The 19718-nt window shown below is 43.4% G+C and overlaps 2 protein-coding genes across 3 annotated transcripts in view; one reads left to right on the top strand and one right to left on the bottom strand.

Moving 5' to 3' along the window:
• LOC114880393 (TSC22 domain family protein 1-like) overlaps positions 1-5750 on the bottom strand; it is a 63699-nt gene extending 57949 nt beyond the window's left edge. For both annotated transcript variants that reach the window (XM_029196356.2, XM_029196374.2), the window contains exon 1: positions 4880-5750. In XM_029196356.2, coding sequence (XP_029052189.1) covers positions 4880-4912 — 33 coding nt within the window. In that variant the 5' untranslated portion in view covers positions 4913-5750. The remainder of the gene's footprint in view (positions 1-4879) is intronic.
• A 13489-nt stretch (positions 5751-19239) lies between these two features.
• Positions 19240-19500, top strand: LOC114880404. The gene has a single exon (XM_029196389.2). It carries the CDS (start codon positions 19240-19242, stop codon positions 19498-19500), a length of 261 nt encoding a protein of 86 aa, XP_029052222.1.
• The last annotated feature ends 218 nt before the right edge of the window (positions 19501-19718 follow it).

Below are 19718 nucleotides of genomic sequence, written 5' to 3'. Positions count from 1 at the left end.
CACGTGTCCTTACCCAGCTCCTCGTTACACCCCAACGCGATACACGATATTACTATCAGAGTTCGTGGACTATTTCGTGAACTATTTGCACAGTGTTCAGTAAACGTACGTTATAAAGTCATACACGATACGTCGAGAAGGTAGAAAAGTTACGACTTGCACAACGAAGAAAAAGGAGGATTCCCGCTGTCCCTGGGAAGAATTAACTCATGCACGACCGATAAATTTCCCTGGTGTACGTAAAATAAACCCGATGATATACGAGCCACGATATTCGTAATTTTCACGACGGCAATTCACTGATAGCTGTATTCTCATGAAAGCGACTCGCGGACAGGCGAAATATTGCGTACGCCTCTGCGTCTGCCCACCGTGATATAAATGCTTTAGCCAAGGATAGGCATCGTTGATCGCGCGGCAAACATGAGCAGGTAGGTCAGTCAGCCGGTGAAAATTGCTTCGAGGAGAGGACGTACTCGTACGCGGGTATAATACCCGAGGGTAGTCATCAGATGCAACAGAGCTTTTTCCTCGTCTCTCAGCCAGTTGGAAAAGTTTACCGTCCGCCGCCACGAGTGTATCGCGATCGTTCGTTTCACTGAAACTAATGTCTCAATTCATGGAAACATTATACGTGCATTACCAACAAGGGAAACGAGCGACTCCGGGCCTGGTTGTTTGCACGGACACCGCTATCTTGTCATTATCTGTGCCATTTGCAAGTTTGTCTTTTAAACGGGCTGGTACTTTTTCAACCGATAACCTATCATCAACCTTTTTGCATTAAGAAATAAGGAAACCGCGACGTCTTGGAAATTATGAACAGGATACATCATTTTAGGAGGAGTAATTATACTCGTTTTGCGAGGGAATTTTAAATTCTACCACTTACGAGGTGAAACAGTAATTATCACCTTAATAAAGTTACTTAAATCATGAAAGGGAAGTTGTGGGAAAAAATCAGTTAAATTAATTCTCCTGTACGTTCTATTTTGTTCAGTAACATACTGTTTCTCGGACGGGCGAACCACAATGCAATTGAAAATCAAACGGGAGAAGGAAAAGGCTCAGAAAAGAAACAATACTTTATTAATAGATCCTAAGAAAAGATAGAATTTTTATATAGAAAAACATGTTTCCAAGTTACCAAGTTTTTATTGAATATCTCAAACAAAATAAGATGAATTAAAATATGCCTCAGATAAAAGTCATTCAAATTAATTAGTGGGATAAGATGTTGCAATACAAAATACGGGTTTCCTTTAAAAAAAATTCTTCTTCACCACAACCTAACCCTGAAGACATTTTCTATATAATGTATCTCTTGAAACTCTACAACATTTTTTTCTGAAATGCATTATTCATGAGATATTCCATCCATCCGCCGTTAATATTCGGGTTAATACTCCATTTACACCTAATGTTAATTACGCTAGAAAATAAAAGTTAGAAAAATGTACGAGCATCGCAAATGTCAAGACAGCCATCCTATAATTACATACACCATATACTATAATTGTGCAATGATGAAAAAGTAATTCAGTCATGTAGAACATCGTTCCGGAGCGAGAGGGGGGTGTGTCGCACCCGTTAAGAGCCGGTCTTTAAACGGTTAAATTACATAGAAGAGCTACGTTATAAAACACGAAGTAGAGTTTTGATCGCGGACAGAGGATTCGTTTTGCTTCAGCCTCGTGATTAATATCTCTAAAATAGTGTCATTACCGGGAAGGGCAACGGTGTCATTGAAGTTCACCGGGTTCGAAACGTTCAACGCGTTCGACTGTAATTTCCATCGAGCGACTCGGGTTCTTGCAATTTCATGGCGCGTTAGGGACGATCGTGGCCCCCGGCAACGAATTTCGTTCTGTCTTCGCGTTCCCCTGGCTCGTGTACGAGAAAATTCGAAGCGAGGATAGAGATCGCGATGTTGGGGCAAGAAACGACCATTAAGCGATCGCGGTTTCCGCTAATCGAGCCTTTCCGCCTGTGACGTGGGAGGTTCAGCGAAGTGAGATGTGTAAGACGATGAATCATGAAAATAGCCTTAAACAATGATCTTTCAGAACCTTGTTCAACGATTGTTTATGGTGTCAAATAATTCTCATCTTTGATATTCTCACCTAGAGCCAGAGTATACCTTTAAACTTTAGAGAACAAATCAAAGGTGCAAAAGACTTGTAATTTTCAAACCATTATAGACTTGTATGTAATTTTTTAAATGAATTGACTTATTATTTCCTATTATTTTCATTTTCTAAATTTTACACTGTTCTTTAACAATTATTCTTCCAGTATATGAAACTCAATCGTTTAAAAATTTTTAGTAAATTTGGATCACTAGTGACTCAGGCTCTGTCGTTCAGGGGTTAATATTTCAGTGACTTAGCGACGAGTCCTGTGTGACTTAATATTATAAACCTGGACAAAGTATTACATGGTTCTGACGTATTTTTCGGAGCAGACATCAATTCTAAAATTATTTGAACTTAACAATAGACTTAAAATTGTTTGATTCTGAAATTTTGTGTAAACTAGTATCGAGAGCCCTTCAGATTGTTTGGCTCGAAACAAGATGTGGACTTAATATTATTTCTAAACTATCATATTAAAAACAAATCTACTTAAAATAAAATAATTTTTACCCTCAGGAAAAGCGAAAAATAAAATAGAAGAAACAGGTGAAATGTTACTTTTTCAAAAAAGTGGACTTTATACACTCTGGTTCTGGGATCCAGAATTGTTCTTAAACGAAATTCTAAGAATGTTTTCTTCTCACAAGACTCGACGTATATCTCATGAAATGTACAGCTGTCAAAGTGTCAACTTCATTACGTTATCACGTACGCTTTAACACATAGAGATACTCGAACAAAAGCATGTATATACTACTTGACCAATAGAGTGTTCTAATAAACATCAAACGCGGTCGTTCACACGCTAGCTACCCTCTTTAAAACCAGCATCACCGGCCTCGCATTTCTCCACTTAAAACCATTACGAACGCGCGACTCGAGAAATAAATTCAACCGTAGAAGATATCCCATGAACGGAGCGGGCCGAATCGAGAACGTTTCGAGCGTGTTATCAGCCTCTAATTTCCGAGGGAAGATCCGTCGAGAGGGCGAACCGTCGAACCGGCATAGTTTCACGGGGGTAATGATTCTCGAGATCTCATTTACAGTACAAATTAGTCGTAGTCCGGTCCTTGGTCGTTAATGGTTGGTCGGCACGCAAAGAGGGTTAGCTTTAATGAAGACCACGCTTTATCCGTGACGAGGCTTGACTCTGTTCGCTCGCCAGCTCTCCTCCGCTCGCGGATACACGCGTGCTCGTATTTTCGCGAGCCAGCGTACGCTGAATGCGAGTTAAACGAAGATTTATGCCGCGACGCGTAAATATAAACAACAATATGCAATCCCCGCCTCATTGTCCCGGAAGAGGCTCGACCAATGCAAACTAATAAGCGCTACGTCCGAGAACACCTCTCTCGCTTACACGCTCGAGTGTGAAATAAGTTTACGTCGCTAAAGTTTTTGGAAGATTCATTCTGTAAATAAGAATTTAATCCGCAGTAGAATTTTAAAATTGGTAAATTGGAAAAAATAATAAAAATAAGAATGATTTTATAATAGGTACTGAAAAATAGGACAAAATTTAATGAACTTAAATAGGTACGAATATAAATATAATAAGCTACCTAATTTATTGAGAATCTTCTTCAGATATACTATCACTTTCGACATCTTCACTTTCAGAACTTGAATTCTCTTTAAATCATTAGTAATGCAGCATTTTAAAATACATCTTATGATCATTTCTTCGGGGATAAACCCAAAGACTTGATCGTTGGGGAGTGGAAAATCGGCAGAAATAAGATGTTAAAATATTCACATTGAATTTAAGCCGCACCCTAATTTCACGTCTTAAAAATTTGAATAAAAAGTGCGGCTTAAATTCGAAGTAATACGGTATACACTAGAAATCAAGAATCTTGTTTGCTTCAAAAATGAATGATAAATAATTTTACCTTATCCTGATTTAAAAAACAAATTTCGCGCGGACCGCGAAGAGAGGAAATAAAGTGATCGCGTTGTTGTACGAAAAATTTTCAGCGACCGCGTAATGCGCGGCCCTATTAAATGAACCGGTTTTAATGAATTTACGCGTACGCGGGCAGCGTGCACGTGTAGCCGGCGCGGCGAGCAGAATCGAGCGGAAGACTAATCGAGCGGGGCGTAACGAGCCACCGACGATCCTTCGTCCCATGGACGAAAAGTCTTCGGGTTTTTTGCGATCTCGCTTCAGAAATTTGTCTGTCGCCGTCTTAATACGCCGGCTGTCACGCGCGTCGACGCTCATCCATCCAGAGTACTTTTGCCGGCTAACACCCGCCATCTTTCTTTCATATGACATTAACCCCTCCTTTCAATTCGACTGGCGTACGCCAGTCTAAAGTCATTTATTTTGTTGAACCAAGTGAAATTTTTCGCAGAAATTCAAACCGTATCGATCGACATAGTAAAGGGGTAGTTTGCATAGAAAAATTTAATAAAAAGAAAATCGCAGCGTCTAAGATGACCACCTAACGATATTTGTTTTCGAATAATTACACGGCTGGATTCGAAGCGCGTACCCGCTGCCGCACTATGCACGCGTGTATACACGCTTTTCGTCTTGTAATTACAAACTATCGCGGCGTTCGACGATCGTCCATCATTTTCGCGGAGCGCGTGATTACAACGTTTACGACGTTTAGAAGGGTGGCTAAGGTGATTCGCGACGCGGTAAGAAACAACGAACGCGCCTTGTGTGTTTTCCATTCGATATTATCGCTGAACCCGAGTAAAATATAATTAAGAAGATACAAGGTGCTCACCATGTCCTCCATGCTGTGATTTCCGGCCTGCATTAATCCGTGATTCGTACAGCTTCCCACGGCTGGCGAACCGTAGCATACACGCACTTTACTATCGTTGGTAATCGCACTTAGCCGACAACTTTCCGCGTTTATTCCCGCCGACTTTTTCCGCTTACGATATCACACGTTCATTCCGTTATCCGATATCAAGGGAAAGAACTAGTTGTCACTGCTCGAATCATCGTCCGATCGACGATCACTTCGTACTAAACAGCTCACTGATTTCAAAACCGATCCCCGTACGATCATAACACTGTTCCACCGATAGGATGTTTCTTCGACGAAAAGAAAAATGACAGATCGAATCGAAGCCGTTTTTTCGTCGACCGAAGTAATGGTCCGGAGGTGGCGCAAAAACACAACACACACGTGGGGGTCGCGATCTCCGTGGTAAGATCGCCACGAGGATGGTCGTCACCGGTACACACGGTGACGACACAGACAGTCAGGGTGGTCCGCGACGCGCGACATCCTCCTACCGGTCGTCGAAGTCTCCGGCTCGAGCGCAGCTAGCGACCTTCCGCCATCCGCGTTCTACCTTTCGAAACGCTAGTCAATCGTCCGCGATTATTCTCGATCTTCTTCCGATACTATTCGTCCGATCTGTCGAAGGAAGGAACTATCGCGCCGAATCGTCTCGATCGAACGACGGTCGACCTGTTTTTATCGCGTTCCAGCGGGGAAGCACGTCCGGTGGAAAGAGGGCAGGGACCACACACAGCCGTGGAGGAAGAAGAAGTTGGTAGAATGGAGAACGTACGCGAGTAGAACGCGAGACGAAGGAACGGAGAGAATTGTAAAGGACGCGGCGTCGAGGAGCGAACCGTTCGCCGGCACGGGCTGAATCGCACTGACTCGGTTGTTGCTTTGCCCGCCAGCTCCGACCGAGACGTGTTGTGCCCGAAGGAGAGGGAGAAGGAGAGAGACACGCGATATCGTAGAGGGGTTTCAGAGGCCCTTGCATCGGGAACCCCTCTGCCGTAGCAGGCCTACCGGGTGCCCACGGCTTTGACCATTATCTCTGTTAGACCGACTACGCCGAGCCGAGAGGTTCCGAGGGCTTTATTATATTTACGAGGCGTTATCGAGGCAATCCAACAATATTGATTCCGCGCCGCGAACCGATCGGCCATCTTTAAGAACGCCCAATACGCCCGACTACTCTTTGCATGACCGTTCTTCTCGCTACCGGAGGGCTAGCACCCCCCCACAACATGCTTTCTCTTCCGCGTTTCGATTCTTTTTCTTGTAATAACCTTTGGAAATTATAAAATTTCCTGCGTGGATTCGTGGTGTAGAGATTAGGAAAAGTATCATGCGGGTTTTCTTGCCCTCCTTCATTCTAAAACGCGGTCACATAGGGGTGACCTCGAGCGTGAAGGATTCTCTACCAAGATAGATTCGACTGGATAGCAGCGCGTTTCTCTGGTAAGTGAGACGTTTTCGATTCCATGGCGGCGGAAGTTGTGAAACGTAATAATTTATTCTTTGTCCGGCTCTTCTCGTTTTTATTCCCCTGGCTCTCTTAACCCAATACCGGGAATAAAAACGAGTTTCTCGTATGAATTAGATGTCCTTTTGAATTATCGTGCCGGGACGTATCTGACATGTCGCCGGGGTCATTGTCTTTATAATCCGAGTTCTCGTTTCAGCCCTGGCTACGTGTATTATAAGCAGTGATTTAGGTGAACTCTATTATGTTGCTCTCTTGGCATACATATTGTCACATTAAAGGCGGTTCTCCTTTGCCGAGTTAAAGCCCCCCTAACAGCGACGAAAGCGAAATAATCCAACGATATTTATACGCACGTTTCTCTAGTAACAAGTTTCATCTATTATCATCGAACCTCTTTTCTCGTTTAACGAGCTTTCAACATTAGCATTATTTTATCCGAGTGTATGCAAAATATGAAGATACGTCATCGGTTGATTTCGGTGATTTCAATGCCGCAGAAATAAGCAGCATTGTTCGGTCGAAGAACAGGTTCGTTTATCAACGACGTTGTTTCGCCAGCGATTAAAGGCGATTTTTGCCGATAAGCTAATAGTGTCATCAAAAGGTTCACGATGCTGGTGGACACGTAACGACGGTGTAATAATCACGACGGAAGAAGCGGTTCGATTAGGTGTCGCGCGATGAACTGGTTACGAACACGTCTGAAGGAAAGCGGATCGTTGGTCAGCCACGGTGCACCTTCAGGTGTACGCGTGAATGTGTGGGTGGGCCAGGTAACAGCTGATCGTCGCCGTTGATCGGAACGCCGAAGCAGGAAGCCGCGGACGTCCTCGTGCTGGCGTCCATTTGTACGCGCGCCCTGGAATTTCATCCGTATTAGATTTAAGCGCAACGATAACGATACCGTATCTTGTTACTCCTTCCACTTCTTCTTTGCCTTTCTTCCTCTTTCGACAACGTGTCTTTCTCGTCTTCGTCTCATCGTCAGTTCCGATTCTTCGATTTCTCAGGATTTAAATTCATGCATGTTTGTTTCAATATTCTTGTACATTACAGAATCTTTAGATATACCATCTTTTTTTCTCATTAGCTGCGTTATGTCTCGGTAAAGATTCTATTTTATTACAAATTCTTTCGATGAAAACAAATATGTCCCTTAATTGATTTTCAAGACGGCAGTTAAGCGGAACGTAAAGTAAATGCCTAGATAAGCACGAGGATTAATTAAGCATTCGTGAATAATCAATCGAACAGTTTATTCTATGGTTAGGTTTATATCTCATTGAATTATTCATCGTCAAAGAATAGAACAAATCTTCGAAAAAATTGATGACATTTATTCATATTGCAGTATCACCGCGGTTTATTTGCTACGTGACTTCGCAATACGCTTTACATATGCAGTATCCAGTATAAAAACGAGTAGGCATCGTTATGCTAAATTTTGCAATTGCATTTCTTCATGCACCTGTCCGCCCGTAAAGATCTGAACGTTTAAATCATGCAAATGGATCGTTCCAATTTTCTATTAATCCTTGATTAATGGAATTTGGGTCAATGGAAACCCAAGTTTACAAAACACACACAAGAATATTAATATTAAGCGAATGAGTTTATATGTAAAAAAAAAAATTTTCAGAGGAACAGTGTAGAATTTAGCAAATGAAAATAATATGAAAAACACATTGCAATCGCGTTTCGCTTCGTTTCTGTCACCTAATCCGAAAAATCATCGAAAATACCAACTTTAACAGAACGAATAGAAGTAGAAGAGGCTCGTTCCCTCTAATTCCCGCGAAAGCTCGCTCGTCGTGTGCCCACGGAAGGTAAAGGAAGGAGGCTTGATGAACTTGCCTCGTGAATCACCTAGCCTATAAAAATCGGCGCCGATGCGTGAGAGAGATAATGGCGGGGAGGAGCGGTAACAACAGGTTTGCTTATGTACGCACGTACACCGGTCCCGATGGAAGAGGTACGAGGCAACGGTCTGAGCCTAGGGATCAGGAAACTCGAAGAGGAGCGACGAGGAGAGTGCTCGATGCGCGACTGCAACGCGTGCACTAGCAGCGAGAGAATGCACGCGGACGCGCGGACTGTGGCACGATATTGCAGGTGAATCTGTGCGGGCACGGCTCGGTAACGTTTCGAGTTCCGCGAGGGTGGCGTTTCATCTACGTCGTGTTACGCTTATTGGCGTTGCACGCGTTACACGATGAAACAGGCGGGGGATGTTGGCCGCGTGGCGGCTTTGAGATCATGCGACCCCGATGACTCGTGAGAACAGACGGTGCACGATGTCTGGCTAGCATCTTCTTCGCCGATTATTCTTGCCAGCTGGCAACGTGTCTGCGAGCAATCTGCTCGTTTCCGAATGAGAGGATAGTTTCTTAAATCGAGCCTGTAATTCGTGGCGGTAACGATACCGCAATTGCGTTAAAGAAGCAATTGCCTTCTCATCGTTATGACGTTTCTAACAATCGGCGATGGTAGAATGACTTGCCGACGAGTAAACAGAACAAGAAAGCGACGAGGCGTAAAACGAATCGTGATGCACTTTAATCCGATAAGCTGTGTTCCTCGGAAGCGGTCGGAAAATCGAACGGCTATGGGATAACGAGATATACCAACTAGTATCTACCGTATCCCGTTAAATGATCAAGCAACGCGAAGATACGCCTCGAATCGATCCTTCTGATCAACGTTAATTATACGCGAAACCCACACGTGAGCTTTCCTCGATTCACATTCAATTAGCCTGACCGAATGCCTGGGCGCACCTTCACTCGCGATATTCAGATAGCACTGCTTTCCAGGCAGAAGGACCTTAATCGATTACGTGCCAGGGCGATTGAGAAATCCAACCATTGTTCGACGATGTCGGCTCCAGCTACGGATTCGTTCCACACGATTCTTTATATGTATATTTCTGCTGAAACTGCTGATTTCTTCGGTGTTCTTGCACAATGCGTAGAATTTTTGTTTGCTTATTTTCACGATGCTTCTAATTGAATCGAAAGAAAAATTCAAGTGAAACAGCTCGATTCTATGTACACTTGTGATCAAATCAAGTTAGGATGCCTTATGGGAAAGGACGAAAACTCGGGACATCATAATTTTTCCTGGGGAAAAATTGAAACGCGACTGTACACGCAACGAAGTTAATTAGAAACACAGTTGTGCTCAATAGAGGTATTCCAAGAATTAGCTCGGTAACTCGTTACCATGAACTGGTATTTTAATTCAACGTCGACCGATGTCTCAACCGGTCCAAATAATACACAACGAGGAAACTTAGGAAACAGTGTTAGACTTAGCCTACATCCACGTCGAAGTGTCGTGAAGCAACGTTAGATATTAATCTAAAGGAACTACCGGGGGGGCGAAGTTTGCTATCTGTTCGTTACGCAAGATCCCGGTAGGCCTGTCGTAAATTTTGTCGTCGGTGACTGGATTAATATGTAAAAGCAATTTAACCACGAATACCGTTTCTCCTTTGCCGATGGTGACAAAAACTCGATCCGACGATATCGTGGCACGGAACGTTTCGATTTGAATTTTGATTTCATCGGGCGTGATTGAAATTCACGTGGGCGTGTTAGAATGTAGAAGCCGGTGTCTCGGGAACGGAAAGTTGATTAATTTAAAACCGCCAACTTTTTTCTACCTCCTGTTTCTTTTTTTTTTTTATTTCCAACAAGTCGTTACACGCTTAAGAACAACGAAGCCTGCACAGATTGGAACGGAGCGAGTTTAGAAACGAGACGTCTCGTTATTGGCGCAGTTCCCGTCGCGAAGGAAAACGAGGAAGTTGAAAACCAGTTGGCATAACCGTGGGCGTAATAAAATACGCTCTAAGTTGTTCTGGACACCTTGTACGGGCGGCATTTAGTAACCGTGAACGACATTACATCTTTATTGTCTTAACGCGCAGTTGGGCGGTACACGAGATATAAGTAGAACGTAACAGTCAACTTTTTGAAGAGAAAATGTATCTTACAGAGATCGTTTGAACGCTGTAAACCTTATCTTCGTTTAGCACCAGAAGACACTAGAAAGTGTGGTATCTTAAACCTTCCGAGCACATGTTTGCTAAGAATATTAGGGTAGACCGGGGGCGGTAGTAACACGCTAAATATCTCAAAATATTGAATAGATATTAACATAAATTTCGGATATGTAATGGAAAATGATATTTGAAAAACACTTATCACTGTCCTAATAGTATATGTAGATACGCAATAGACGCGTATAATGAACAAAATAACTTTTAGATACCCTACAGTGACTTTCTCTTACTGATTTAAAATTGTAATATCAATACTCTCTTTGTAACCGTATGCTTGAATGCTGAATGTAAGGATGAAGCCCAGCAAACCAAAACGTTTGCTATATTTACTTCAATTACGATAGCGAATAATTTATTACAAATTTTACTTTTCGTTTATTACTGTAATTTAAATCAATAAACATTACAGTTTTGTAAAGTTACATTTGTGTTACTATTGACTTCCTGCAGCGTTACAACCGACCCGGGATCAGGGACGATTGTAACACTTTCCCCGATTTCCATTTTTTTATTAATAACTTGAATATTACTTGTCATAGAATGAACTTGTTACTGATTATGAATGCATGCCCATTTCCAAGTACCATCTTAAAAATGTCAATCTTTTCCTCTCCAATTGCTATAAATTTTCTGACTATAACACGTATATAGCATCGAGCTCCCCGCAGCGAAAGAGTTAAAATCTAAAAGGAGACACTTAATAAGTTGTCCCTGTCAGAAGCTAGAAGTCGCTTCTAGAGAAGTATAGATCGAGCAGGTGGGTGGAGAGGATCGCGGAATCGAGAGTCACGAACGAGTAGCTCTCGATCGTTCGATAAGTGGTATCGCGGCCGGTGCCGCGTACCTGAACTTCACCTTGGCAGGTGAGCAGGGATGCTGTTCAATAACTGTGTCACTTAACCGACGCGACGGTAACCCACGGCGTAACTCAACATCGATTTTAATTATATCCAGGCAAACGCGTGGGAAGTGTTAATAACAAACGGGTTGCGAGATCGGTGGCGAAACGAGCGGTCCGTTCGACGCCCGGTTAAACGAAATTGCGACACGTTCGGTGACGACTATGCGGATTACACGAAACGCGTTTCCTTAGCTGGAACTCGGTCGATCGAATTCCAAGAAATGTCAAACGGTGCAATTATTATGGACACGCGAATGTAAATGCACCACGATCTGCTCGCGTTCCAAAGAGCTTCTTTCGTGCGTACTTTATTACCGTTGCTTGAAACCTGAAGGAGAATCATATACGGCAATGCTCAGTGGTTTTCGCGAACGCAGATTTCACGAATAGCTGACCCAAAATTCAATTTTCGAAGTATATGGCAACTTTTTGCAGGTGTTGTTATAGTAGATTTGGTGTACACGTATCAATGCGTCGAGTGCCGCTTGAATTTTTTGAATATATTGATTAGTTACTGAGTTATAGGCTGTCAAAGTTGACCAAATTGAAAACTAGAGCATGTTTAGTATGTCAGGGAAAATTTATCTTAAAAAGATTCATATGTAGAATATTTTACCATTAAATCAAGTGTTATAAATGCAAGCTTTTCACAAGAATAAAGTAAAATATCTTTTGACCAGCTTTTCGCAAAATAGCACCACTGCGCGATGCGTCGCGATGCAGCCGCGTGAACGCGGTATGCAGTCGCTTAATCGGGTGTAAATTCTAGTGGCATTTGCGAGCGTAACGCGAAGGTTAACGCGCTAACCCATGGACCAAGTTAGTAAATTGTCCTGTAATTTCCATCGGTTCAATCCCTTGTCTGCTATTAACCATCTAAATAGAAACCGCACCCACTTGTAACTGGAATGCAACGTGGATGATGCTATGCTTGATCCTCGAATAGTGAATAATGGAGGAATCCGTGGAATATAGAGACTGTCGGTACCGAGAATCGAGCCGAGTCTTCCGCGTTGTATGTATCTGACTTCCTTATTCACTGCGCTACCGCCATTGGGCCACGATCCCTTACAAATAATTCAGAAGCTTCCAGTTTACCCTCAGAAATATTTCATTAGTTGACTTGTGTTCGGCACTACCTTCCCTTCTATCAAACTCCTTCTACTAGGATTTTCGCTTATCGCTATTAGGGATATAGTAGACTCTCGTTATATTGCCGCGAACAGGGCTGCAGTCGGCTGCAGGGGTGGATAATTTTTCAAACTTCCAAACTTTAAGTTAAAAGAGAAAAAAAGAGAAAAAATGAGTGGCACTACTATGTTAATTACAATTCACCCACGAAAGTTAACATCGAAGTTCGATCGCGATACAGCGATTTGTGATAAAGCAACGAGTACTTACAATGGAAAAAATATATTCGTGTTCGATTATTTACGACGTTGGACCTTGTCGTTAGTGCTTCGCCCGTTCGAGACGAAATTTTTTTTCCTCTTTTTAAGCCGAAACGAAATCATCACCCGACGCGAATTCGCGAGTCGTTGTTGGGCCGGCAACAAAGTAATACAGCATCGGTCGACGGTCGTCCTGTTGATTAATCGTCGACGCAACGGTAATTATAACATGTGTACGAATGATTACAACCCCACGTAACTATACGTTCCTTCTCGGCCAGCAATAAGTCATCGATGCTCGGTAATGTTCGCAATACTTTATCGCAGACGCTTTTCCCTCGGGAGGACGCGTGGCCGAAGGTCTCGGGCAGCTCTCGAAGACGGAGAGGGCCTCGACAGGGAAGGCCATTGGCTTTAATTTAATTGGTGCTGCCACGATCGCACGACCACGGGGATACAATGGATCGAGCTACGGATAAGAGAAATGGCCAGATAAGAATCGTGATGGACCACCTAGGTGAAAATCTGTGTACTTTCTGTTTCGTGTTCCATGCTGCACACTTCTCCTTCATTCTAGATTACGGTCACGGTTCACCGGGTTGTTTCACCGGAAAATGTAGGATAACATTTTCTAATTATTTCTGACAAACCGTAGGGAAGAACGGGAACAAAAGTTACAGCGAGGCGAAAGTAACATTGTTGATAACTGAAAATCTATTGTAGCTATTATCGTAAATATTGGATGTACAATGCGAAATTACAATTAAGGGATACTTGCGTTTTTATGGTCACTTTTAGGTTTTCTAAAGGTAATTCCCCAGATCACTGCTGTAACTCAATAATGTCAAATAACTATGCAAGGTTTTAGTATAAATATTTTTGTTGTAAGTGTAATCGTAGTTCAAAGTCAAATTATTATTTTTGTCCCAGCTGTTCAAGGAACACGAAATTGACTTATTTTCTATCTACCGCAGAAAATGCCCACTTCCCTTAACCCTTTTTGTTACGAGACTTTAACGATTGTGATTAACAGATGCAAAATTAAAATATTATGCCATTTCGAACCGTGTAATGGCGACAAGACTCGTCGCGATGAAAATAATCCATGAGAAACGGTGGTCAAGCATTGTCGCTGAATCATCGTCGCCCACGGTCGGATGAAATTTTTTTCTCTGCCCACGAGAAGCAGGTAGATCACGAAAGGGAAACAGAGAGAGGTGAGAGTACCACTTGAGATGTTCTCGGCTGTGTATTGGGTTACTGGGTTACCGTTTGGCATAACTCTTTTCATCGCCTCGTTATTCTCGTTGATTCGTATCAGGATCCTTTTATACGATCTGCGAATCACTTAGGACACGCCTTTTACGATATTCTAAAGTATTTTAACGATCCTTATACGATGATTAAAATAACACGAACGCGTTACTTATGGAACGCGATGATACTCCGCATCGAGGAGTCTAATGAGATCGCTTCTTCGTCAGCATACCTCCGCCGATTTTTCGGCCCGCAATCAAGCGAGTCGCGCCGAGGAGGATAATTGCAACCGCGTTCCCGGCCGCGCAATCGATAAGGCGATAAATGGCTAGTTCGCCGAGTGTTAATCGTACCGATTAACCAGCGAACGGACAAATCGTCCGACACCGGCCGCGGCGGTACAGCCGGATCGTTTAATTGTATCGATCTAATGGTACATAACCCGGGTGGGCACCGCTTTGTTTCGCTTTCGACGATCGACCGGCCACGCTCGGAATTCCGTGGAAACAGATATCGGCAGTGGTGAACGGTCGCGAACAGAAGAAACAGATATCGTGGCCCGCAAGAAGGAAAGGCTCGCGCGCGATTCCTGCCGATCGTTTGTTCCAGATCTAGGAAACCTACCGCGGCGCGATACAGTAGCGTAGCTATACGATTCTTTAACGAGAACCCGTGCTGTTACAGCCAGTTATTTATGCGCTGGATTGAACGTTCCCCGCTCGAACATTCATTTCGCCTGCCTTAATGTCCCGTTCGCGAGTGTACGCGTAACGCTGTTTCAACCGTTTGCCCGGCTACCGGCTATCTTTCATCGTGCGCTTTTGTATTCGACCGTTTCCGAGCTGACAATGCTTTCCCGGGAAAATATATGGTAAACGAGCTACCTCTGCTTTGAATCCAATAGACGGAACGCCGCGGCTGCTGCTTCGAGCACACACTTTTGCGCCCGTTCGATGTTTCCTTTTTTCAATGGTCCTTAGCCTCTGCTGGTATCCACTTGTCTTTACCAGTTCAACTTACCAGTTTCACGATCTATTTGATCTGGCAAGAATCGAGTAGATAGAAGGTAATTTTTATTTTCGAAAATTTTTCAACAGGACCAAAGCTGTAATACGCCATTGGTTTGGATGGCGAGGAAGGAAAGGAAGGGAAGAAGACGAGCGGACGAGCATGAAAGTCACGCGACCGCGATACACCGGGGCTTCTTTTTGCCGATTCCGTTCGTGCATCGGCACGAGCACCACGAGGAGGCTCGGCCGATCGAGGAACGATGGAAAGGGCAGAAAAGAGGCGGTGAAAGAAGGGCTAGCAGCGGCCTGAGGGCCGCGACGTCGGAGGGAACACGGTGGAGGCGGAATAAGAGCTGAAACACGGGATTTACACGTGTATTTGCTAGCGCAGCGCTAACGTGCATGCACGACCCAGTCGAGTGTTTATGGTAATCCTCGAGCAGGGTGGCCTCCCTTCCTTTCTCGCGATCTTCTACGCGTTCTCTCCTCTTATTCTATCATTTCTTCTACACTCTCGCTGGATAATTTTCACCCTCGGACGGCGGATCATGGAGAGAGCCCCAATTTTAATTGAATAACTCTGCCTCTAGTTTAAAAAATTAGAGAGTAAAATCGAAAGTTATATATATTTTTTCCAAAAAGATGGAAGATTTGTAACTTAGCTATTATTTAAAAAACACGAGATTTCGTGTAAAATATCTCGCGATCATTCGATACCTAGAGATTGCCATTTTAGATCAACATCCTTGCAAAGTGACTAGCTCGAATCGTAAACGGTTTTATTGGCACGAGTCGAGTGTTAGAATAATTGCGAATCATGTCTGAAAGCATGTTGTATTCGATGAGATCGAGCAACCTTGAATGAAAAGTTTATCGCGAACATAATCGGGCAATTAGCCTGAAATTGCTCGGATATTTGTACAAGCTGAGATTTCGACGTTATTTCGTTTAATATCGTGCTTTTCATCGGGATTGCTTTCTTCCTGTTGGCTGCAAAGATAGTCGGAAACGCGTGTGCGTGTCTTATTATCGTCGCATTCATGCCCTCGTCATTTTACTCGTCCAGGCCCACTGAACTCGTTTCCTGAAAATACTTCAGCTCGTAATGACTGTGATTTAACTCGCGGAAGGAAATATCGTTGATCGTCGATCCGGACCTTGACGATTCGAAAAAGAATCCTGTTCCACGATCCTGCGGGTACATATGCAGTAATTACGTTGATGAAGAATTAATAGCTGGACATGTTTGCTTGTAATCGAACGATGCGATCCGTTTTATTTTCCGATGATTGTCACTTGCCATAAAATTCTTCCTTTTTAAGATCATTCTGCGATCGAAGGACAAAAAGGTCTATTTCTATCCTGAATTAAAAATAATAAATATTCAGTATGATATCGCGATATGCTGATGAGGAATTAAGATTGCGGCATCATGAAGACGTTCCTTCAAATAATCGTTTATTATTTTCTGTAAACACAAGCACGCCGTTGCAGCTGTGACGCAAGATAATTCAGAGGCGAAGAATTCGGTCGGTGGACATCGCAAAACTCGGAGCACCTGCGGGATCGCTTGACGTTTATTGGCCGAGGCACAATATGTTCGTTTTGCTACGAAACCATGGCGCGTCCTTACCGTTCAAATCTCTCGAGACACGCGTGCTTTATAGGTGTAATTACGAGCCTTAAAACTTAAGCCGTTCGTATCGTGACAGCCAAATTGCACGAGACGACGATACGATAAGGGTCTTCGAGTGCCATAAATCGGCACCAAGATAAGAGCCGATCCGTTCGATGCTTTCTTCTCAGTCCTTCACCTGTCTCAGACGCATTCAGCCTACAGCTCCATCAAGATATTATGCTAACGTTTCAATGATTTATGCCGATTCACGAATTTTCTTCGTCCTAGTCGATTTTGCTCAGGGCCATACGATCCACGTTGATCCACGAATTCGAGCCGCTACGCTACAGGTGTTTACCCGAACGAGTTATACGGCGCAGGTGGAAAGCTATCCTTCCGATATAATGACTCTATCCTTGGTGGTGCCTTTCTCCGGGGGACTCGTGGCACGGAGAGCCAACGGTGTTACAGTAATAGTCCGTGACTATATGGCTTGACCGACGACTATCTTGCGCGCGAGTAAGGGATCGACGAGCCTCCAGCCACGGATACTTTCGATCGGCATTCGATCGTTCTTCTACCTGCAGACTTACTTTCTCGCCGAATGTACCTTTGGAAACTCGACCGCCTGCACCTCCGTACGATTTCTTCAAATTGCGGTTAATTTTCATATTTTCGAAAGAAGGTGAACAAACTGTTTGAAGGTTCAACGCGCGTGACTTTGGTCGTGGAGTGTCTCATATGTTTGCGGGCGACTCTTCTTTTTTTTTGACGTTTTATTTGCGAGCTGTCCTCTCCGGAGGAATCTCTCCATCTCTAAGGCTCGTCACGCGACGAAAACGAGGACCGAGACCAATTAACTCATCACTGCCGCTAATTGCTCCAACACGTAAGCAAGTAGACGTTTCGTGTTGAATACCTCGAAGTAGTAGTCTTTCTACTTCGTAATACGAATTACGAAAGACGATTAATTAGATATTACTTATTAACCTTTTAACAGCAGAGGTTGGGTTAAACTTAATGTCAACTTAAAGTTAAATGTATAATTTTTAAAGGAACATTGTAAAATTTTAAAAATGAAAATAATATGAAATATAAAATTATATTAAAGTTGGGGCTTTCTTCATGGTCCGCCGTTACCCCTTAATTCAGCGAATAAAAATTTAATTTCAATTGTTTAGAAAAATATTCAAAATATAAGCTTTAAATATTTTTTTATAAAATCAAAGAAGCAAAGGTGACAGAGTTGAAAAATTTGCATTCGTACTGTTCGAGTTGAATGTAAGTTGCAGTAAACGTTTCTGGCTCGTTGTTTCTGTCCAACGTGGACGTCTCTTCGCTCCTTAACCGCTCTCACAAATACCGAGCAAAGTCGAGGCATGATTGGGCGTTCGAAAAAACACGAACGGAGGGTCTCGAGCCACGAAAACGCTTATTCCAGGAAGGAGGAATGTTTCTGTCCCGGGCAAAAATGAATTCGTTCGGTTCGACGAAAGGAACCGGCGAGGCGCGGAGAATAAAGACACGTTGCTGGTCGCGCGTTTCCACTTCTCTCCTCGCCGAGCAGTTGCTCTCGCCCACGATCACCGATCTTATCTGCGACCGTATCTCGACCCATTCGCGCCTCCGCGAACCACTAGGCGCTTTTAATCGCGGCATCCTCCTGGACACCGTCTGCCCTGTGTTATTTGCACTCGCCAGCTCGTGTTTCGAAACCACCCCCTCGTGAAATCGACCATTTTTCGACCGTCGAACCTTTCGATCCAACAACACCTTCATTGGAACACTCGATTCCTCTCGAAGAAACGAAGGGGAAAATGTGTAAGATAGCAGTGGATAAATGTCTCTATTCTCAGCCTCGTTCTACCTGATAATTACACGCTACTGGCCACCCTTCAATTAGCCCGAGAAATCACCTGCTTCCATGTTGAACGACGAAAAACTGTTCTGCACCGTTCAAGAATCCTTCAGATCGTTTAGAAGAAAAAGAATCTAGAACGGAAAATTGAAATTTCAAACACTGAAATTTCTTCTCTCGCGAGTCAGAGACTAATTACAACTTCGACACTTTCCCCCGGATAAATTGCTGAATTTTTCAACGACAGAAGAAACAGGTCTCGTTAATGTCTCTGTGTCGCAGGATTAATCGAGCGGTAAGAAAAAGCTTTCCATCCGACGTCTCGGACAAAATCCACGAAACGTAATTAGCCCGGCAGCAGTGGGCATATTCAAGGCGAGGCAATTTCCTCGGCTTAATGCCACTCGTTCGCAGAAGCCGGCATCGAGTGGCCACGACACTCTTAATTATCCTCCTTGCTAGCTGGTAATCGCGTCCTTTCCTCCGTCTGCCAGCAATAATATTTTTTCCCCTCGAAATTGTCGAAGAACGTTGCGTGCTACAATCGCGGTAACTACATCTCAATTATGATACTAATACACGAGCAATAAAATCGCGATGTATAGTTGAGTCGTTAATTATCTTGTCTTTCACTCGTGTTAAATAAACTTCTGTTAAGTAGGGTTAAAGATATAAACAAAAAAAAAACGATCGCACGGAATCGAGATGAAAATGGAACTGAAACGAGTCCACTCCCGCAGGTAGCCGGGAATCTTTAAAGGATGAACAGTCTCGCGGAGGGTGCTACCTTCGACAGTATCGTGAGATACGTGTTGAAGCACATGAAGATCACGCATGCACGAGCTGGTTACCTGGTGATGGAGGTTCTGAAGGCCGGGATCGCTGTGGGAAGAATCAAAAGAACTCCTCGCGGTACCTATATTCTGGCATCGGAGAAACCTGGCACCATCGCTCATCGAATAAGAGAGCCTCGATTCAGCGACGATAGTAACGACGACGTATCTTCCGACGAAAGCTCCTAACCCTTTATGTCCATTATTTATTCATATAAATTCTGTTCGTCGTTAGAAATATATCAATTTTTCTGTATATTCTGTAGATTCACAACCAGAGAAAAAAAGATTTTTTCTTTCATTCGTAAAATACAAACGGAAAAGGCAGAAGTTACGTAGGAATTTAATAATACATGTACCCCCCACATCGTTCTTACTAATAAAATGCTAATGACCGTATGCAAATG

The sequence above is a fragment of the Osmia bicornis genome, chromosome 5 (genome assembly GCF_907164935.1).
Source record: "Osmia bicornis bicornis chromosome 5, iOsmBic2.1, whole genome shotgun sequence".
Classification (NCBI taxonomy): Eukaryota; Metazoa; Arthropoda; class Insecta; order Hymenoptera; family Megachilidae; genus Osmia; species Osmia bicornis.
The sequence above is the reverse complement of the archived record's forward strand: the minus strand, read 5'-3'. Positions and strand labels throughout refer to the sequence as shown.

Coding starts and splice junctions, on each gene's coding strand:
- LOC114880404 (XM_029196389.2), top strand. CDS start 19,240: ATGAACAGTCTCGCGGAGGGTGCTACCTTCGACAGTATCGTGAGATAC.